We start from the raw sequence: 19595 nt of genomic DNA on the forward strand, positions 1-19595 counted from the left end.
GGTGTCACCACAGGACGGGACCGCGACCAGGGGCTGACGTCTTTCCCCAGCGTCAGCCCAAAAGGAGTGCACGCGACAAGGGGCTTGGCACCTCTTTGCGACAGCTACTGGTAAATTAAATTTCCATCTTGACACTGACAATCTCGAAACGCGTTGCTGTCGGGAAAGTTGACTCCAAGTTTGTCAACTCTTTCTTTGCGTTCACTTTCTTTGCTTACTTCCCCTCCCCGCCATTCAATGACGGAGAGCAAATCGACCGCTGCCTGGCGCAATGGACGGTGATCCTGTGGTTGAGTCGGAGCTCGACTCCTTCAGCTTGACCTTTCCCCTCCCCTACCGGGTTGCCTTCATCGTGGTCCTAGGTATGAAGCTACACTTCTCCTGTCGTCCTTTCGGTCTTTGGAGCCACGGTTGTAAACTGACATATTCTGGTTGATTAGCTGTTTGGGGCTGGGGCCTCAACCTTCACTTCCTCCATCTTCGCAAGATCGATGTTCCCTCCTTAATCCGGTACCCGGGAAGATCGAGCACCACCCAGCTCCCTCACCACCACTCGACATACCGTCTCGCGACTCTTCTTTCGCTAAGCTCCGCTCTTTCGATCCTCACATTTTGGTCGTTCACCAGGCGCGATCCGAAACGCGTCATCGATTATGACTGGATTCCCATGACCAACTTGGCCGTGACCGCAGCCCTCTTCGTGCTACCCCTGCGAAGATTGTCTGTGTCGCACTCCGGCCGCCGTCGACTACTCGCAACTCTACGCCGCGTCAGTGTGGGAGGCTTGGCTGAGGCCAAGGATGGGAAGTTTGGAGATATCTTGCTGGCCGACGTTCTCACCAGCTACGCCAAGGTCCTAGGGGACCTGTTCATATGTCTCTGCATGTTCTTCACGCGGAACGGATCTGCTACTGACCGACCGGATCGCGGTTGCGGCGGTACCTACCTCGTACCACTCCTCTTGGCGATACCAAGCGCTATTCGGCTACGCCAGTGTATTATTGAATATCTGCGCGTGCGAAATTCCCCTTTCAAGGAGTCCACGGGCTGGGGTGGACAACATCTCGCCAACGCGGCCAAGTACTCGACCGCGTTTCCTGTTATCATTCTTAACGCCATGTTGCGTAACGCGAACACCAACGGCACCCCAACTACGGGTCTGTACCGTGCGTGGATCGCTGCGTGTTTGCTTAACTCGCTCTACAGCTTTTACTGGGACATTACCAAGGATTGGGATCTCACCCTCTTTGCTGGGGCACAGGAGCGCAACTCTCCCGATCATCCGTTTGGTCTGCGGCGCCGCTTGCTGATTCATAAGCCCGTGGTGTACTACTTTGTCATCGCGCTGGACCTGGCGTTACGGTGCACATGGATGATCAAACTGCACCCGCATCTCAATACCATCAGCGACTTCGAGAGTTCGATCTTCCTGGTCGAGTTCTTCGAAGTATTCCGCCGATGGGTATGGATCTTCTTCCGGGTCGAGACCGAGTGGATTAGGAACACTTCGACCGGGCTCGGCGTTGATGACATTTTGATGAGCAACTTTAATACTCGAGACGAGGACGAGGAGTACGTGGACTAATTCCCACTTGCCGCACCTCTGCGGCACACACAACCTGGAGATCCGCGTATGTCGGGTGCGGATACATACTTTGTTTTGGATGGAAAATGGAATTGTGGAAAGAAAATCCGAGTATCATACGCCGTCATGGTTGGTTTAGGAAATCGGCGTTCAGGTCTTTTTGGTTCCACCCACCCCAGCGGTATAGAGTTAAAGGAAGCATACATAAATCTACGACTAATAGCGATTCGGATTTTAGAACATGTTGCTTCTTCCTTCGATGTTCCAATCCTACCTTTGTCCCCATCGGGGTTGCTTCCGAAGGCTACACAACACATACAGCCGTTGGTACCGGACCTATCACGGCAATCCCGCACCTCAAGAGGCTGTCTGAAATGCTTACTTAGTGTGTCCGTCTGACAGCCCAGCATCTGGCAGAAACGTTTCCAAGTAGGATGGACGGTGCGTCATCCAGTGTATTACTTGTAACCCATTCCAGTTGTCAAAAGGCACAGGATAATGTATACAACAAAAAGTCCTCGGGTGGTCGTTACACCCATACGATTCAGCTCCTCCTATCCGGCATCTAGAAATGTGGGAGTGATATCGCGGAGCAAAGGCCCCGTTGTTCTCTAAACAAAATCTCCCCTCTTCTTCAAGCCGTTAGATTTTGTTGAGGCGTGTTTTTTTCATTCAGTTTTGACATTTCCCTTTAAACCGCTACCATGTGCTCTCTCGCCTTTGTCCCTGTCCGTTATACTATCTCAACAAAGGGAAAGCCAGCCTCGTGATGGCGGCACGGTAAGTACAAAGTTGAAAGAAAACTTGCTTACTTCCCATAAAATCTTCACTCACAAGGGACGAAATCCTTTGTCTGCTGGGACCCAACCCCCTTAGCCCGGAAGAAGGCGGAAGGGATATCAAAGTTACGGAATTGTGGAAACGGCTATAATCCAGCTCTTCGAGTCTCGAACATCGATCTCTTCGTGCATGATAAACACAGGCTGGGGAGACCATACTTTTCAGAAAAAGGTTGCCGTTTCAGGTTGACGGAGTCGTATGGTATTCCAGAAGAAAAGAAGCCGAGGCCAGGGAAAACCAAAAAGATGGTCGAGACGATGACAACCCCCGAACGACCCTCCGGTCGCGCCGACATTTCACGTCCTTCTTCTGCTGAGGAGGCCATCATTACGTCGTTATCACCGCCAGGGTCTCGTTTCACATCGTTATCACCGCCGGGGTCTCGTTTCAACCCTCCAAAGCCGAAAGACGTAGAAGTCTACGAGAAAAAGCCCCTACCGCCCATTCCGCCAAAGCGGAGGCCAGCACCCTCGACATCGAACCAGAAGGACTTGAACAACGTAAAGGGCGTCCATACGTCGGCGAATATCACAGGAGCCGGTCCTCCTGAAAAGATCAACAATCGTCAAAACTCGGGGGACATTGACTGGGAAAAGGAGGAGGCAGAGATCAACTCCATTATCGCCAAGCAGTTAACCCCCAGGGGCGGAACACCAATATCAACGTCCGCGTCTCCGGCACCCCGAACACCCAAGCCTCTACAGATTCCTCCAGCAGACTCAGAACGCACTCCAGAGTCGAGTTTGTCACAAGAAATCATTTCACCACAACCACGATCACCGGTATCGAATATCCTCCAGCTCGATAGCTTCGGACCCATCAAGTCGCACCCAGACTCTCCACCGTTATCACCTACCGGGCAGAATCATAATATCAGGTTTAGACAGCTCTCGAGGCCGGATTCTCCTCCCGAACAAAAGGATCGTTTCAGCAACAGCGAGAACAACGCCACAGACAAACATACGACAGGTTATATATCACCCGTCAGTGGCCGCAGCAGCTATTACAGCCAATATCGAGACAGTACCGTATCCGAAGCGGGTTCGGCAAGCCTAGCTGGAAGCAGCGCACCTCTTCGGTACGATAGCCCTGTATCGACAGAATACTCACCTAAGGGAAAACCAAATCCAAATATCGGCAAGCGACTAGTTGCAAGAGGAGCACCATCGCCTATCCCACGACCTTTACAGCCACGAAAGATTAGTGGAGGCAACGGGACGACAAGAACCATGTCCCCAGTTCCCTCAACCAACAGTGATCACAGCGGCATCAGTATCACTGATGCCCGTGAGCTCTACCACGAGACAACCGCGCAAATCGCTCGTAACACAGGAGGATCATGGGCATATCCGAATGCCTTGAATCACCCCCCACACCCAGGAAGCAGCGTCGGGATCCCATCACCTCGACCTGCCGGAGGCCCAGGTCATATCCGCTTTCTCAGCGAGGACGGCACTTCACGGACATCTGGTGATAGAAAGAGGGAAAGTCAGCAGCCGCTGCTCAGTCCCCTGCGCTTTGTCCCGGTGCCGCAACAGCCACCACCCGTGCGACCGCCGAGGGAGGACGAGCTCCCGTTGTCCCTGCCTCGTTGGGACTCGGCGGCTGATACATTAGTACCACTGGACCCAGATCCTGCGCAGGAAGGGGAATCAAAATCCAGACCCAGATCCAATTCCAGTTCGCAGTCATCGCGTCACTCTCGTGTAGGGTCTCCCTCTCCATCGCCCTCCGTCATCAATTCCCAAAACGCCGCGCTCAAGACTCGGCCCCGAAACAGGGCGCAGACCATCAGCGTAAGCACCTTTGGCCACCACAACGAACTGCGCAGGCAATGGGACTCGGGCTCGCCACAGCTGGAGGTGGGCGGCCCGCTGCCGCTTGCGCTGGAAGATAATTCGGCTTTGATCACCGAGTTCGCAAAGCACGGCAGTCATCATACCCGCAACCACAGCGACGGCGATGGCGAGAATCGCACCTCTCTGTTTCGACGCTCTTTGGTTTCCAAGGTGTTTAGGCGTGTTTCGGGATCAACACCAGGAGGAGGATCATCACCCTCAACTCCGACACCTACGTCCACGCCCACCACCACATCAACAGCCATAGCCATGGCCACCGAACGGGCGCCCACACAATATCAAACAGCCGCAGAAAGATACCACGACCAGAGCTCAAAGACCACCGCCGCCGTTGGCGCGACACCATTAGTCCATCGGCCGCGCACAGCCGATAGCGGCGGCGCCGCGGGGCCGTCGTCCTTCTCTTTTTCGACCGCCCCCTCCTCCTCATCTGCCGTCGGGTTTCTGCTCCCTCAGACTCTGAAAATGAGCGCGCTGGCGCAGAAGACGAATGAGCTGTTGGTCGGTGGGCGGTTGGCGAGGAGAACCAAGTCGGAGAAGAAGAGGGAGAACTTGAAGAATAGCATTAGGGTGCTGGGTGATGGGGGAAGGGTGGAGGCGCCGGTTGAGTTTGTCACGGGGATGGAGTTGTTGTCGCCGCCGGAGAGGCCGGGGCGGCAAGAGGAGCAGGGTTGGTTGTGAAGTTAGATTCCGGAGGGGGTTGGAAATAGGTGTTGATGCATGGAGAGTGAATGTGTCATGTACTCTTGCTTGTAGGGTATATGACGATGTTTTGTACAAATGAGCTGGAGTGTTGTGAATATGCAATGACGCTCAAACTTCAAAAAGATCAGACATTCTCGATTATTTTCATACCTGACATTGTATGCGCTCGTTATCTTGAGTTTTTGTCCACTCGGTGTTTGCATAGAGATGCTGTAATCAAACATGTTGGCCTGCGAGTTTGACACACCGGGGAGCCCTGGCATCGGTTGGCGCATCAAGCATGACACAGCCCGGGCGAGGCCTTTGGAAAAGGATGAACCGCTGTCGCAATATGAAACCGTCATCTCAGCATGCTGGAGTATGAAGTGGAACTGACTGACTACCGCATTGGGAGTTGTACTTTGCACATGAAAGTGAAGAATAGTTTGTATTTTAGACAGTTGATGCAAATGGAGAGAAATACAACTGCCCCTGCACAACTGAAGGGAATAACTTCAAACAACACTGACGTCAGTAAATCCGCCCGGAAGAGACCACTGAATCACTCCGGCTTCCACCGGGACGAGGCGGGTTAGCGACAGACTACCCCCCTCCCCTATATCTAGACTACTTAACCGCCTTGGGCATGACTTTCAGGAAATTGTCTTATCTTATCGATCACTAACATCTCAACACCAAAACAGGGCCAAAGGCCGTTAGCGCACAATCGGTCTTTTTCGAAAATTCCTCCAAGAAATGGTTGGTCACACTCATGGTCAGGGCAATGCACCTTCACTAAATGCACTCCCTTCCCTCAAAACTACGAGCAGAGGCTCAGGGAAGGAATTTGGCAGTGTGCATTGCTATCACTTGGAAGAGGCTCGTTATTCCAATCGGACGGGAGTGTATTTCCAATTGCGAAAGGCAAACCATCTTTCAATGTATTGTCATTACACGAGGTGTAGGTGTTCGCCAGGGGTCAGTATCAGGCCTTGAAGCTAGAGTGTTCTGCTCTCTTCCGTGCACGGGAAGAGGGCGCTGTAGTCGCTATAGAATTGGCACTCCCGTCGTTTGAGGCACTACAAAGGTGCAGCCTTCATTGCTATTTTTTGTGCAGCGAAAAAATACGATAAGGTTATACCCAAAGCGGTTAAGTAGTCTAGATATAGGGGAGGGGGGTAGTCTGTCTCTAGCCCGCCTCCACCGGGACCGCTCCTCCTTCCCCGCTATTTCCCCGCATAACATCTCCAAAAGGTAGAGGTACCTCTACGTAGACCGTGTATGGTGACTTGTTCAGCTACTTCGACGGAGAGGAGTCCCAGTCCCAGTTCTCCCACCCCCTTCTTTTGCGCCCAACCTCCGTCCAAACAGCCGGTTGACACCATGAGCGCTTCGATCGAAGTGGGCGCACACACCACCAGCGACGTCCCTCAAGACAGCGAAGAGTTCCAGACCATTGTTCAGAGTATCGGGGGCGCACAGGATCCCGAAATCCTCTTTCCATCGTCAACGAGATCCGCTGAACTGCCAACGGACGAACAAGGGGAGAATACTACTACAACTGTAGAAGACGGGGAGAGCGCAAAGGACGAAGAGGAGAAGGGTATCGACGACGAGGCTTCCTATTATTGGGATGCTTCGACCATGGCACCGCTTAGTTCAGCCTCAGCGGTTAGTACCTATACCTTATTCTTGGCTCCGTGCCGGTTATGTGCTCCCGTGGAAGACCGCTTGGCTCCGGCGCCGGGTGTCCGGTTTCGCACTCCGGCTCCGGCCCGGGCTGCATGTCGCCCTGATGTAACAGTCGGGTCGGTCCCTTGCATGACTTGCGAGGCTACATAAACTATTACTATGTTACAACGACGTTTAAGTCATGTCACCTAACACAATTCTACCTTGCAGGCCGCCATTGCCCGGTTAAGAGCCTTTAAGCCCCCTCCCTTCCCGCTATGGGACCGCCTACCACCCAGTCGCCGCGCCGCGGTGCTGTTGCTCTTGTTCGCAGACAAGCGCGGTGATCTCCGTGTGGTCATCACTATGCGCGCCGCGAGCATGCGCAGCTTCTCTGGACATGCCGCGCTACCCGGCGGGAAGGCCGATAGTGTAGAGGAAACGCCATGTATGAAGTGCCACCACGTCCATCATATGAACTAGTGACGAGACAAAGAGACGACTAACCTCAGACTGTTTCATACAGATCAAATTGCCCGCCGCGAAGCCTGGGAAGAAATCGGCCTCCCCATGGACGACAACAAGCTCCCTTCGCCCTTCCGCATCGAACACCTCTGCGACCTACCCATGAACCTCGCGCGCACCGAGCTAGTCGTCCGTCCCTGCGTTGCCTTTATGCACGCCGACCGCGGGAAAAAGTCACCATCACCAACAACCGATGGCGACAAGGACGCGCCAACAGCGGACGAATCTCTGATCCCCCGTCTAAACGCCAAGGAGGTCGCCGCCGTCTTCTCCGCGCCCTTCCACAATTTTTTGCGAGCCAATGATGAGGTTCACAAAAGCGACGACGGATCCCAAGAAACGCCGCCGCCAGGCAAGTGGTACGAGGGCAGCTGGACGAACTGGCACGAGGAGCAGTGGCGGATGCACTTCTTTTACGTGCCCGTCAACAACCAGCGGGTGGCCAAACCGGGGTCGCGAAAGCAGTTAAAGGCTGAAGAAAAGGCGTCCAACAAAAGCGTAATCAACCCGGAAGACGACGAGGACCTGCCGCCGCCGACAGCGGCGCTTGCGCGCGGGGATGAGGAGGAAAGCGAGCGGTATAAGGTGTGGGGTATGACGGCGAGGATACTGGTGGATGCGGCGACGGTGGCCTATGGGGAGGAGCCCGAGTTCGAGCATAACAGCCATTTTGGAGACGAGAGGATGATTATGGGATTGGATAAGTTGGGTCTGTTGGGGGAGAAGAAGAAGAAGGGGAGTGTGTTTACGCAGGAGGATCTGAAGAGGGCGAGTGAGGCGGCGAAGAAGGCTAGCGAGGCGTCGAAGATGTAGATAGAGGACCGGACCTAATGACTTGATGGGGGAAGCAAGGAGTTGGAATAGACCGTTTGTTATTCATTCATAAGCACGAATCGTGCTCAAAAACTAATATTACACCATTAAGCGCCAGTGGTTTAGTGGTAAAATCCATCGTTTTTAACATTGTTTCAACGTCACATACGCCCATTCGTCTCTCATGATATGGTGTAACTGACAACAAGCTTTATCCCCTGGATATTCCGCGCGTTCCAGCTCGTATCAACCGTCCGACTCAAAATTGTATCTAGTGACGTCCAGCAATACTCCAGTTGCACTTCTCGAACGCCTCTAGCCATTCTGCTCCCCGGCCGCTATGCAATACCGCTACAGCACCTCACGATCTTCGACCCATATGGGTTTTTCCACTATGCCTGAGCATATCGCGCCCACGAACACGTCCGTGACACCTCCTAATGGCAAGCAGTATCCTTGGTAGCAGTAGTACGGGAACCGAAGATGAAGTATCCCAGCGCAGCTCCCAAAGAGCAAGCCAACATGACCCAGCCGTTGTATGTCATGAAGATGAGCCTTTTGCATGTGGTGGTCAGAACAGAGAACTTTTACATGTGAAATTCAGAAACAGAGGGAGAAAGTCCCGAGGCCGGTATGGAGGGAGAAGAGAGCTTACATGATCATAAAGGCATAAAAGTTCTGGATTCCATACAGAACCGACTTGATGGCGTGGGCCCGCTTGGTGACTTCAGCCGCATGTTGCCCTAAGAACCACGGCGTGGTAGTCTCAGCAAGACGTTCTTCTTCTTCATGTTGTGGTTCAACGTCCTCATCATCGCGATACTGGTCTCGAGAGTCTCCAAGACAGATAGATGGTCATCTTAGCGATACGATACGATATGCAATGTATGACGACACATACTCAGAGAACAAAATAGATGTGGTATAGGCATTCTGGGTTTGGTACATAATTGCGGTGTGATTTTTCCTCTTCTTTTTCTTTCATTCTTTCTTTCAGATGTTTGAGATAGCGATGGTCAAGGAGAACCGAACCGAGTTCAAAGGGAACGCAAATCAAGAAAGGAAGTGAGAATCAACAACTTACGAGGCGCAGTTTCCACCCTCTTGTTAGTCCAAGCCTCATACTGCCTGATACCCTCGCGAAGCGCCTCGTACCCAGCCGCGAGGGCGACGATGGCGAGAAGGGAGACCACGAGGGTGAAGGTCGAGTCGATGCGCCACTGGCGAAAGACGATGCAGAGGTTCTCCGTGTTCCAGGTAAACAGCATGTTCATGCTACACCTCGGCGGTCCTCCGCCCATCCCAGGATGGCCCGAGTGCATGTCACCGGCGGCGCTCATGTCGCCGTGGCCGGAGTGGTCCATGTGGGCGCTGTGGTCGTGGCCGGAGTGATCCATGATCGGTTGGTTGCTGCTTGTTGAGATGAGATGTCGTTGTTTCGGTTATGGGAGGGATGAGAAAGGGATGATAGAGCTGAGATGGCGAGATCGTCGATCGGGGATTTCGACTTATAAGGTAGACAGGTGGTTGTAAGTGAGAGCGTTTCGTGTCCTGTCAGATGAAAGTGTTTGGTGGAACCTCAAGGCTGGCGGGAGTTTCCCATGTTCAGGTACCCTGACGAGACACGAAGCACCTGAAAATGCGCCTGTCAGAACGCCATTTTAACAACCCTGCAGCCAGAAGGAATATCGCAAACTCGCTGCCAATAAGCTAGTTTGAGCAAGATAAACAGGGGTGTGGCATCCGAACAAAACACTCGGGGAAAACAGAGTCGTCTCGAATTCGTTCGGCAGGCCCCGACATCCCGTCTGACAGCGGGCATCATCTGGCGGGGTATTGAACGGACAGGTGGGGTACTGTTTGGAAACCCACGCCCGGGGCCGGGATGAAGGTGGTTTCCAGCGGCTTCATGTTCATCGAACTCCATTATCTGCGTAGGATACACATCTGGATTTATACTTCTCAGTGTTATACAAGCCCCCTTTTCCAGTCAACGTTGAAAATTCGAGTACATTTAGAAGGCATGTGTTTTTCCGGCCCCTGTATCTATCTTCTTAGGTCGTCAAAAGTGCTGGTTAAGCTGACAAAGCAGTCAGCTGTTCACGCTCTTGAATCATCCCATCGTCAGCGTCATAGCTGGAAGAATCTTGGAGGTTGATTTGGGAGAGAAAAGAAAAACATCACAAATAAGAATAGGTCACAGTGACCACAAACACCTATCAAGCCATAAACATGCTTTCCGCACCTGTAAACCTGCCGAAATGGTATGTATCACCATCAGCCACATGTAACCCCTCAGCGTATCAGCTTGCGCTCACAGCTTACACAGGCTCGAAGAAAACTCTCACCTTTTGAAGCCCCCCATCAACAACTACTGCGTTTACAATGAGGACTTTACCGTCATGGTTAGTAGCATCATCTCAATTCCAACCAGTTTGATTCCATGACCGTGATTAACAACCCCCGCAGATCGTCGGCGGCCCCAACGCGCGCACCGATTATCACATCAACCAAACCCCCGAATGGTTCTATCAGTACAAGGGCGCCATGATGCTCAAGGTGGTCGACGACGGAAACTTCAGGGACATCATCATCCGCGAGGGCGAGATGTTCCTTCTGCCGGGCAACACCCCGCACAACCCGGTGCGGTTCGCCGACACGGTCGGTATCGTGCTGGAACAGAAGCGTCCCGCGGACGCCATCGACCGCATGAGGTGGTACTGCCAGAACTGCAAGGAGATCGTCCACGAGGCGAGCTTCCACTGCACCGATCTGGGAACGCAGATCAAGGCGGCTGTCGAGGCTTTTAAGAGTGATGAGCAGCTGAGGACTTGTAAGAAGTGTGGCGAGCTGGCGGATTGGTGCCCCAAGCCTGGATCGATCCAGAATCCGAATGAGGAGTAAATGGAAGGGTCTGTATAATGGCTTAGAAGTTCTGCGTGGTGAAACGGATGGCCTTATCAAATGTCCGCGCTGCGAGCGTATATAAAATAGAATGTATGTATATCGAACTACACGAGGGTATTTGAGGATAGGCTATCATTCATGTTTGTGCGGTGTTTACGTCTCGGCATACTCATACGAGCGGGTAGACTCCTCCACCGCAATCTCGATCTTGGCCTCCTCAAGCTCCTTGCCATCCACACGGATACCGGCGCGCATGACATCACCGGGAACAACTGGGCCAACACCCTTGGGAGTGCCGGTCAGGACGATGTCACCGGCCTCGAGAGTCATAACCTTGGAGATGTCGCTGAGGATGCGGGGAATCTGGAAGAGCATCAGGTTGGTGGAGTCGTTCTGGCGAACCTCGTCGTTGACCTTGAGGTAGAGCTCGATGTTGTGGGGGTCCTGGATACGGGACTTCTCAATGAGCTTGCTCATGGGCAGGAAGGTGTCGAATCCCTTGGCAATGTCCCAGGGGAGGCCCTTCTTCTTGGCCTCGTTCTGGACGTTGCGTGCCGTCATGTCGATGCTGAGGGCATAGCCTAAGAAGCAAAAATTAGTACCGTGACTATGGAGCATTTGAGTTTGGAAACTCACTCTCAATGGCATCCAGAGCTCCCTTCAAGTCCGAGGCATCATGGTCTCTGACACGCTTGCCGAGGATAAGAGCAAGCTCAACCTCGTAGTGCATATCTACACCACGAGGCCGGATGACAGGTCCCTCTCCGGGGAGGATGATGGACGAAGGAGGCTTGAGGAAGAAGAAAGGTTGCTTGGGCTTTGCGCTGTTCAGCTCCGCGATGTGGTCCCTGTTGACCGAGTCAGTATATGTTCAGATGCGTTTATGGGGTACTTGTGCACACATACGCATAGTTGCGGCCAATGCAGACGACCTTGGTGGCTTTCTTGAGCGAGGCCATGGTGGTCAATCCTCTCCTGAATGTGAGACTCATGTTTGCGACTGGTTTTTGGCTGATTTTATAGAGCTGTATGAGATTTAGGCTTTGCTTATTCAGGTTTTCGGGGGTTTTATATTGCGTCCTGAATTCAGGCAGTTTGCGGCCATCTTGACTGTGACTCTCTGGAAAAGATGTCCCGTACACAACCGATCAACCTGCTTCTTGTCCTGCTATTGGCTGGAACTCACCTCTTCGTTCTAGACGCTGACAGCTAATGGTCAATTTAGTTTCAAACTTGCGTAACGCCGAGAGGGTTCGGGATACGTACGACGGGTTTATCGAGACGAGCACGACAACCGCTGAGACGAAATGTTAGTGCACTGGACAGCTCTTGCTACGGTACTTGGGGGGTTCTGGGCGCCAAGCTTTCTTTCCCCCCTACTCGTTAAGTAGGGGGTAGCGAAAATCCGGGACAGGTTTTTATTTTGGGACATCTGAACTGGCGCCAAAAGACCAAGAAACTTGTTAGTGCAGCATCGATCGCGAACCATTTCAACCACCACCATTTTCTAAAAATCTGGAAAAAATTGGGAAGAATGAGAAGGTTCTAATAGAGGTGTTCCTAAAGTTGCATTAATTTTGGTCGGGTCGTTGTTGAGGAATCCCTAAGTCGTACACCTCTTTGTCGTTGAAGTGTGCTTTAGCTCGGCGGTTTCGCGACACCAAAAATGACGGTGTTTGGTGTCGATGCAAAGTCCAGAAGCTACTGTTCGTCTAGTCTAGAAGATGATTTTTTGCAACTTTGAGGGAGCCTTTCTTATACCCCTTCCTTGCTTCCCGATTTTTGCTAGAATTTTAGAAAAATGGTGGATGTGGTTGTCATTGTTGTATCCTGCCTACTAACACTTTTCGATGGTGTACGCTAACATTTCAGATGTCCCAAAATAAAAACCTGTCCCGGATTTTCGCTACCCCCTACTTAACGAGTAGGGGGGAAAGAAAGCTTGGCGCCCAGAACCCCCCAAGTAGCTTTGAACAGAAGCCAAGCAATCGTCTTGGCAGTAATCGGAAGGTGGAGGATCGTGAATGCGGAGTCGCCGGCTGCCGGCTCGCACAAGGATCTCGGCCCCGAACACGGAGGACATGCATCGTTCAAACATAGCTGTTTATCATTGGGTTTCCTAAACCATTATTCTGAGTGGAACTGTAAGGGCGGGAAGTGGGGACCGCTACTGTAGTGTGGGGAAGGTTAAATCGGTGGTTTAGCGGAGATGCCCCGAATGCCCTGCTGGCAGTCCCACGCGACAACCCCAACCGCATCCTAGCACCACCATGGGATTTCTCCAGCAAAGGAAGAGACGTCCCTCCCCGTCATCCCTTTGAGCCTCTAAGTTGCAAACCGGCAGTCCATTCCTCCGCCGCTTTCTCCTCACCACTCATTCCAAGGTCGTACCTTTCAGAACATTTGCGCGCTCGCACCCCGCCACCACACACCATCTGCGCTCACTGGATTCCGTCCATCCGTTCGGTCAGACGGTCTGCAACCAGGCTGGTGACAAAGCGGAAACAGCTCAAACAATTGGGCGGTGGGTTACCAGTATGACGTGAACTTTAAGACGGCTTTCATATTACAAACACTCCCGCTCATCTGCGACCACTTTAGGTCACCCGGCTGCTTCCTCTTCGTCTCCTTCCTGGATTTCCCGATCTTCTGCCGCCTTTACCTGCAACAAAAGAAAGACACCTGCACACCCGACAACTTGTCCAGATTCATACATACATTCCTGACCCTACGTGATCCATTCGTCCCGAAAGCGACCAAAACTCCCAGGTGTCGATATCTCGGAGGCAAACCCTCTTCTACGACCCATAACACATCCATTATATGATCGCGAAACGACGGCATCTGTTAAACAAATTCAAGGACTGCAGACGAGACAATGGAGAGTATTCAACTTGCCCAGATGCTGGCCGATCTTAGCGATCTAAATGCGGCTGTATGTATTCTCTCCCTTCCCCACACAACCTGACGTCCAAGTTCCCATGTCAGCGTCGCGCGCATAGCACTGCTTTGGGATCCGCTCATGATGGATCATTATTCACTGACACTCTCGCCACAGCAAGAATCACAGGCCGCACTCGCGGTCGTCAACGCAAACAAGAGCGCCAGCCAGCCCGCTGCGGAACCGTCCCATCAGTCTCTGAAGCCATCAACCGAACAACCTCCCATCCGCCCTAATCAACTCCACCATCAACGTGTCGCTTCCGCAACCTCCCTACTCTCTAGGGCGGCCTCACCCGCCAGATATGACAAATACGGCCGTCCCCTTGCGACGCCCCCCATGACCCGTACGAACTCGAACCATGGGTCCATTCCCGGCACTCCACGAAGAGACTCTGAGGTCAGATTTCATGTCCGATGTGTGGTTCCATAGGAGGACTGGGTACTAACAGCTTCACGAAACTACAGCCCGAAGACGACATTGACCGAGCGCATTCCCTGATGGCATTATACGAGATTCGTACGAAGCTGAAGCAGCAAGACACCACAAGCATTGACAAGCTCAGAGACAAGATAGCCGCATTGCAATCCCGCTACCAAACGGAGAAGAAGGATGGCGCAGATGCCAAAATAAGTCGTTTCATCTATCCCAAGACCCAATCACCGGCATCTTCGTGAACCTACATCATGCAGCAAAGTTTCTTTCCACGTATTTGGTCGAGTTCAAGATCGTTGCATTCCTCATTACCCATATACAGTCACGATGGCAATCCAGGAGTACAAGCTCAGATGGTTTTGCTTGGGTATGGCTTTCGTTTTTCTCGTCTTTATGGCCTGCTGCTAGATTCACTCATTATGGTCCGTGGACGTGTCTTTCTTCATGAATCCGTGTTTGGCGTTTGCGCTGGATGGTCTGTTATTACGGCTGGGATGGGAAACGGCTGGGATGGGAAACGGCTATGTATGTTCCGGAAACACCGTTTGGCGTTTTAAAAGCACTGGAGGATGTCGGTTCTTTGATGGAGGATACGTGAATTTCATAGACTGAGCATTGTATTATAACTAACCTCCTTACGCTTTGAAACCCCACTCATTCTTACAATACATGGTTTGCTGCCACCACCTCAACATCTCCATGAGTATCTCCTATATCTTGCAAGATAGTATGATAATTCAAAAATTACGTTGACGGCTTGCTCAAAACAAAGACCATATCCGTGACCTCGAAGTTGTCCTTCCGATCTTGGGCCATTGAAACAAAACAGCTGTTGATGTCATAGTGAAATATGAACATGGACAGTGACTTGAGAATATGATAGTTGTCCACAGTTACCGAGTGTGATACGGCCCATCTTAACCACTTAAGTCTCTGGACAAATTCCGGCCATATGCTACACTATTGATCACAACTAGTCAATTCGTAAATATTGTATAGTCCAGATTCCGGAAAGACGTTAAGTGTGATCGGCCTATGGTTTCCAGAAGAATGCAGCTTCTACCGTCCACTTAAGCTCGAGTTCAACGTAGCAACCCCTGACCCCTGGACCGGCCCCTTGCAAGTGACTTCCGACAGCGCGCGTGTGGCTCCACAATTAGTTAGAGGGGACCCACTATAAAACGTCGCGCCCGACGACATCATCTTCTGTTGACTTGCCCCGGACGTCGCTCGAATCCGGTGCAACCAATTCAACATCCACGTTCTCTCTGTCTTCGCCATTTCAACGTTGACCAACGCACCATCTCAACCTCCTATCGCAGCAGTATCCCCGAAATATACAGCCCACCATGGCGACCGGAGTGGACGCCAAGCTCTTGAAGAGCACCAAATTCCCTCCCGAATTCAATCAGAAGGTGGACATGCAAAAGGTTAACATCCAGGTCATGAAGAAGTAGGTACCCCCAGTCGCTGTCAAGTTAACGAGCTCCCATTACCGTGGTGCGCGGGTGACTCGAACACCATGAAAGAATAACTACAGGGCAGTTGCTAACACGTCGCGTCTCTGATCAGATGGATTGCCAGCAAGGTCACCGAGATTCTAGCCAACGAGGACGATGTCGTTATCGAGCTTGTTTTCAACCTACTCGAGAGTGGCCGCTATGTAAGTAGCCGACCATTTTTACAAGTACCGAGTTCCTTGCGACAACACGATACTAACGACACGGTGATGGCAGCCCGACATCAAGTCCATGCAGATCCAACTCACAGGCTTTCTCGACAAAGATACCCCGACATTCTGCAAGGACCTGTGGAAGCTTCTACTCAGTGCGCAGACTAGTCCTCAAGGTGTTCCAAAGGAGCTTCTGGAGGCCAAGAAGATGGAATTGATTCAGGAGAAGGTACGCACCTCCATTCCCTTTTCGGTCTGGCGACCTCTGGTGAGCGTTGGCTGACAGTGCTTCCGACAGCTCGAAGCGGACAAAGCCGCAGAAGAGGCACGAAAGAAGCGCCAAGAATTCGAACGTCGACCTGAAAGGGGCCGCGGCGGCCGAGGAGGCGGTATGGGTGGTGGCCGCGGCGACTCCTGGCGTGGAGGACGCCGTGACGACCGTGACCCCCGAGGGAACATAGGCCGAGGTGGCGGTGGTCGATCTCGCTCACCACCACGTTTCCGTGATCAGAGAGACCGTGGCCCGCCAAGAGGAGGACTCAGAGATTCATATGTTCCCCGAGGAAGCCCAACAGTCAGACGTGGTGGAGGACGACGGGACGACAGGAGACGACGATCCCGGACTAGGTCGCCGTCTGTGCGGTCGAGGTCCCGCTCTCGCTCGCGGACACCCAGCGTTGGCGGAAGCCGGCGGTCTGTTTCTCGATCCCCTAGCCCTCCCCCAAGACGGGGACGGGTAAGATCACGTACTCGCTCTCGCTCTCCGGTCCCGCACAGGGGACCGCATAAGCGTGTCAGGTCACCATCGCCACGGCGCGGACCCAGATACCGGGGGCGCTCCCGATCTCGGACTCGCTCGGTTTCATCCGATCGTGGTTCTCGCTCCCCCAAACGCCGCCGCTACTCCACTTCCCCTAGTAGGAGCCGTAGCCGTACCCGGAGTCGCAGCCCAAGTCGGAGCCGGAGCATCACCCGAAGCCTCAGTAGAAGCCTGACTCGGAGTCTGAGTCGCAGTCGAAGCCGGACCCGGAGTCGGAGCCGGAGCCTGTCGAGGACTCGAAGCAAGCGCTACAGTCGGTCCGTATCGTCTACTGGATCTTCTCGCCTTTCCCGATCGCGAAGCCGCACCCCGGTTAAGCGAACCCGCGGTAGTAGCCGCAGCATTTCTCCCGACCACCGTTCTTCTAGACGCCGATCACGCAGCAGAAGCGGAACTCGCAGCATTAGCCCTCGCCGCTCGCGGAGCCCTCGCAGACGCTCTCGTAGAAGGGATGACCGAGACAGCAGCGTAGATGCTACGTCCAGGCCTGGCAGTAGAAGCCGCAGGGCCTCTTCTGCAACTTCAAAATCTCCTGCCCATGACAGATCGGCTGATGATTCAGGCGCTCAAGACAGAATCCGCTCTCCCCATGACACCACATCAGCTGCTGAAGCTGACCAGGTACGTCAGACCACCTAGATGAGGCTTTATGCTTGGGGTGGCTGGCACTGACCGGCGTTCCAGAACGTCAGAGCGTCTTACGAACAGCGTCAGAGAGAGCTGAAGGAAAAAATCAAGCAGATGAGGTCCTCTAGAAGCGCAGAAGGGGATCATGAGGCTAACCAGTCGTTTTGAAGCTATGAACACAGCTGTTGAGCATTACTTTTCTGTCGGCGTAAACTCACACGCACCAATTTGAGCCTTTGTCTTGGTGGATCGGTCAGCTGAGGAGTTGTGAGGCCCTTCCCTTTTCAAATCCCCTCGTTGATGGCTCCAGGCGTCTGAAATCATCTCTTCTAGTCTTCAAGTCCGCATATAGAAACATAAATGCCTTGTGGGGCATAAGCACCGGTATGGCAGACATACATAGATGAATACTACTATCATGATAACTACCCGCAGTGCCTTTTGTCTGGTCAATTTCTTTTTGTATTGCGCTTACCCGTGTGCATGTTACAAAGCCTTCCTATGATATACATAACCTCACAGCCTCAGCCCTCATCCCGACGATGACGTTATCAAAAACACCACTCTCCAACTTCGACCCTGCCACCCTTTAATTCAAGCGAACTCAGAGAACCCGCTGCCAGAAGAAAAAGAAACTTCAGTCTAAGGTAGTTCCACAGGTTCAGGAGCAAACACCACACTTGACAATTCCTGCGGTTGCCCCTGATTGATAGCCGTTACCACTCGGACATTGCTATTACTCTTTTCCCAGGCACAGTTGCAAGCATTATGGCCGCCACTATTGTGTTGTTCTGGCTGTCGCTGCTGCGTCATCATCCCTCCCATTTGATTGTGGTTACGGTTATGGTCATGGTTATTATTGTGGTTATGGTGGTGGTCATGATGATAACACTGGTAGTTATGGTTGTGCGTATGTTGGTTATAGATAAGCGTGTTGCTAGTGGCAGTCAAAGGCCCAGGACCAAGTTCAGGTAGCTCCGACCTTGATGTTGACGTTGATGTCAGGGACGATGATTTTGTGTGGCCATGGCCATCGCCGTAGAGTAATCCCACTCCTGCTTGGTCGAATATCGTCGTTGATGATGACGATGACTGGGATAGGTTGGGCCTGATATGTGCATTTGCGTTGGTAGAGGTAGATGTCGGCTGAGCAGGAAGCTCTTGAAACGCAGGATCAGTAGTAGGACTCCACAGAGTTGTACTCGAGGCGTTGGTCGAGGGTCGAGGAACATTTGACAACAACGACAACGATGAAGTGGAGGGGCGCAGCTGAGGCGGGAGCGGATGTGGTTTTGAGCCTGGCGTGCCTGGGTATGGCGGCGGTAGTACTAGGTAATCCCCGGACCCAGACCTGGAGTTGACATATGTTTGTTGTCGCTGTTGCTGTTCTGTTGTTCGACTTGGATTTCGGTTTCCGCCTCCGCCCCCTATTATCTCATCAAGAAGCCCCATGTTATCCCAGACGGTCGTTTTAGCACGCCGCTCGCCGCCGCCGTGATGGTCTAATCCTGCTCCTGGTCCTTTGACAATAGTAGGAGCAATAAGCACCAACTGCCTCACAAAATTCAACTCGCCAACCACAGCACCATGCTCCTTCGCTACAAGCGGTTGTTCGTGGTTAATAAGGTTCCGAGCATCGGTGCTTAGTCGTCCCCAGCGATTTTTAAAAGAGATCTGAATCTGGGCGCCGCCCTGGCCACCGCCGTCACGGTCATTATACGATTCAGATGAGCCAGGCCGCACCATCATCCTTTCCAACAACTGGCATACTTGTGCTATTTCCCCTCTTGCCCTCTCGATGATGTTGCTTGTCCGCTGAAAGATGGCCGGTTTGGTCCTGAGCAGAGGCAAGTTCTCGTTGCAGAGCTTGATCAAGTCCTCGAGGTCGGCGACACAGGTTCGCGCCTGCTCGAGACAGGGGCGGACTGCGGGTGCGGTGGAGGCGTGGTCGAGAGGGATGCCAAAGAGGAGAGCTTTGTGTGAGGATATAATGCCGGGGGGTATTTCCGTTACTTCCATGTTGTTACCTAGGTGTGGAAGACGAGCCTTAAGGCTGGTTGGAAGCGGTGAGAGTGACGCTGGGGTTGATTGGAGATCGACTATCTCTAGGCAGCAAAGAAAGAGTTTCGACACAACAGGTAAAGGTTGGACCTTGGAAAGAAAGAAAGAGTCAATCAATCACGCCCGGACCTTGAACCAACTTTGTCGTTTGAAGA

The 19595-nt window shown here is 52.7% G+C and overlaps 9 protein-coding genes across 9 annotated transcripts; 6 read left to right on the top strand and 3 right to left on the bottom strand.

The window, feature by feature from the left end:
* The first annotated feature begins 51 nt into the window (after positions 1-51).
* B0H65DRAFT_32217 (EXS family-domain-containing protein) lies at positions 52-1647 on the top strand. The gene is made up of 2 exons (XM_062823427.1): positions 52-362; positions 441-1647. Exons 1-2 carry the CDS (start codon positions 272-274, stop codon positions 1583-1585), a joined length of 1236 nt encoding a protein of 411 aa, XP_062686384.1. The 5' UTR covers positions 52-271; the 3' UTR covers positions 1586-1647.
* Positions 1648-2271: 624 nt separating this feature from the next.
* B0H65DRAFT_32214 (uncharacterized protein) lies at positions 2272-5150 on the top strand. The gene has a single exon (XM_062823423.1). It carries the CDS (start codon positions 2671-2673, stop codon positions 4963-4965), a length of 2295 nt encoding a protein of 764 aa, XP_062686385.1. The 5' UTR covers positions 2272-2670; the 3' UTR covers positions 4966-5150.
* Positions 5151-6202: 1052 nt separating this feature from the next.
* B0H65DRAFT_450412 (uncharacterized protein) lies at positions 6203-8055 on the top strand. Its single transcript, XM_062826001.1, has 3 exons — positions 6203-6639; positions 6871-7087; positions 7166-8055. Exons 1-3 carry the CDS (start codon positions 6250-6252, stop codon positions 7975-7977), a joined length of 1419 nt encoding a protein of 472 aa, XP_062686386.1. The 5' UTR covers positions 6203-6249; the 3' UTR covers positions 7978-8055.
* Positions 8056-8195: 140 nt separating this feature from the next.
* Positions 8196-9499, bottom strand: B0H65DRAFT_32266 (Ctr-domain-containing protein). The gene is made up of 3 exons (XM_062823429.1): positions 9062-9499; positions 8633-8813; positions 8196-8532 (listed from the first exon to the last, which is right to left on the bottom strand). Exons 1-3 carry the CDS (start codon positions 9372-9374, stop codon positions 8415-8417), a joined length of 612 nt encoding a protein of 203 aa, XP_062686387.1. The 5' UTR covers positions 9375-9499; the 3' UTR covers positions 8196-8414.
* Positions 9500-9884: 385 nt separating this feature from the next.
* On the top strand, positions 9885-10973 carry B0H65DRAFT_450418 (3-hydroxyanthranilic acid dioxygenase). The gene is made up of 3 exons (XM_062826002.1): positions 9885-10241; positions 10307-10382; positions 10447-10973. Exons 1-3 carry the CDS (start codon positions 10210-10212, stop codon positions 10879-10881), a joined length of 543 nt encoding a protein of 180 aa, XP_062686388.1. The 5' UTR covers positions 9885-10209; the 3' UTR covers positions 10882-10973.
* A 1-nt stretch (position 10974) lies between these two features.
* Positions 10975-12217, bottom strand: B0H65DRAFT_515351 (uncharacterized protein). Its single transcript, XM_062828655.1, has 3 exons — positions 11791-12217; positions 11521-11732; positions 10975-11465 (listed from the first exon to the last, which is right to left on the bottom strand). The coding sequence occupies exons 1-3, from the start codon at positions 11874-11876 to the stop codon at positions 11038-11040; spliced, it is 726 nt and encodes a 241-aa protein (XP_062686389.1). The 5' UTR covers positions 11877-12217; the 3' UTR covers positions 10975-11037.
* Positions 12218-13491: 1274 nt separating this feature from the next.
* B0H65DRAFT_32430 (uncharacterized protein) lies at positions 13492-14603 on the top strand. The gene is made up of 3 exons (XM_062823452.1): positions 13492-13819; positions 13943-14224; positions 14293-14603. Exons 1-3 carry the CDS (start codon positions 13763-13765, stop codon positions 14500-14502), a joined length of 549 nt encoding a protein of 182 aa, XP_062686390.1. The 5' UTR covers positions 13492-13762; the 3' UTR covers positions 14503-14603.
* A 1006-nt stretch (positions 14604-15609) lies between these two features.
* B0H65DRAFT_544293 (uncharacterized protein) lies at positions 15610-17547 on the top strand (the record flags this gene model as incomplete). The annotated part of the gene is made up of 10 exons (XM_062829281.1): positions 15610-15713; positions 15833-15923; positions 15997-16161; positions 16231-16399; positions 16464-16625; positions 16710-16858; positions 16920-17064; positions 17121-17220; positions 17298-17373; positions 17437-17547. 10 exons carry the CDS (start codon positions 15610-15612, stop codon positions 17545-17547), a joined length of 1272 nt encoding a protein of 423 aa, XP_062686391.1.
* A 1006-nt stretch (positions 17548-18553) lies between these two features.
* On the bottom strand, positions 18554-19398 carry B0H65DRAFT_544294 (uncharacterized protein; the record flags this gene model as incomplete). The annotated part of the gene is made up of 2 exons (XM_062829282.1): positions 18554-18677; positions 18731-19398. 2 exons carry the CDS (start codon positions 19396-19398, stop codon positions 18554-18556), a joined length of 792 nt encoding a protein of 263 aa, XP_062686392.1.
* Positions 19399-19595: the final 197 nt, after the last annotated feature.

Source organism: Neurospora tetraspora (assembly GCF_033439725.1).
Source record: "Neurospora tetraspora strain CBS 560.94 chromosome Unknown B0H65scaffold_1, whole genome shotgun sequence".
NCBI lineage: Eukaryota > Fungi > Ascomycota > Sordariomycetes > Sordariales > Sordariaceae > Neurospora > Neurospora tetraspora.

Excerpts from the sequence above, each read along its gene's own strand:
- B0H65DRAFT_32217 (XM_062823427.1), top strand. The coding sequence starts at position 272 with ATGGACGGTGATCCTGTGGTTGAGTCGGAGCTCGACTCCTTCAGCTTG. Across the intron at positions 363-440 it reads TGCCTTCATCGTGGTCCTAG|CTGTTTGGGGCTGGGGCCTC; the intron begins GTATGAAGCTAC and ends CTGGTTGATTAG.
- B0H65DRAFT_32214 (XM_062823423.1), top strand. The coding sequence starts at position 2,671 with ATGGTCGAGACGATGACAACCCCCGAACGACCCTCCGGTCGCGCCGAC.
- B0H65DRAFT_450412 (XM_062826001.1), top strand. The coding sequence starts at position 6,250 with ATGGTGACTTGTTCAGCTACTTCGACGGAGAGGAGTCCCAGTCCCAGT. Across the intron at positions 6,640-6,870 it reads CGCTTAGTTCAGCCTCAGCG|GCCGCCATTGCCCGGTTAAG; the intron begins GTTAGTACCTAT and ends TCTACCTTGCAG. Across the intron at positions 7,088-7,165 it reads TAGTGTAGAGGAAACGCCAT|ATCAAATTGCCCGCCGCGAA; the intron begins GTATGAAGTGCC and ends TGTTTCATACAG.
- B0H65DRAFT_32266 (XM_062823429.1), bottom strand. The coding sequence starts at position 9,374 with ATGGATCACTCCGGCCACGACCACAGCGCCCACATGGACCACTCCGGC. Across the intron at positions 8,814-9,061 it reads GAGGGTGGAAACTGCGCCTC|ACTCTCGAGACCAGTATCGC; the intron begins GTAAGTTGTTGA and ends TCTGTCTTGGAG. Across the intron at positions 8,533-8,632 it reads TTTTATGCCTTTATGATCAT|GCTCATCTTCATGACATACA; the intron begins GTAAGCTCTCTT and ends CACATGCAAAAG.
- B0H65DRAFT_450418 (XM_062826002.1), top strand. The coding sequence starts at position 10,210 with ATGCTTTCCGCACCTGTAAACCTGCCGAAATG. Across the intron at positions 10,242-10,306 it reads CCTGTAAACCTGCCGAAATG|GCTCGAAGAAAACTCTCACC; the intron begins GTATGTATCACC and ends CAGCTTACACAG. Across the intron at positions 10,383-10,446 it reads ATGAGGACTTTACCGTCATG|ATCGTCGGCGGCCCCAACGC; the intron begins GTTAGTAGCATC and ends CAACCCCCGCAG.
- B0H65DRAFT_515351 (XM_062828655.1), bottom strand. The coding sequence starts at position 11,876 with ATGAGTCTCACATTCAGGAGAGGATTGACCACCATGGCCTCGCTCAAG. Across the intron at positions 11,733-11,790 it reads TGCATTGGCCGCAACTATGC|GGACCACATCGCGGAGCTGA; the intron begins GTATGTGTGCAC and ends CTCGGTCAACAG. Across the intron at positions 11,466-11,520 it reads AGCTCTGGATGCCATTGAGA|GCTATGCCCTCAGCATCGAC; the intron begins GTGAGTTTCCAA and ends TTTGCTTCTTAG.
- B0H65DRAFT_32430 (XM_062823452.1), top strand. The coding sequence starts at position 13,763 with ATGGAGAGTATTCAACTTGCCCAGATGCTGGCCGATCTTAGCGATCTA. Across the intron at positions 13,820-13,942 it reads TTAGCGATCTAAATGCGGCT|CAAGAATCACAGGCCGCACT; the intron begins GTATGTATTCTC and ends CTCTCGCCACAG. Across the intron at positions 14,225-14,292 it reads CTCCACGAAGAGACTCTGAG|CCCGAAGACGACATTGACCG; the intron begins GTCAGATTTCAT and ends ACGAAACTACAG.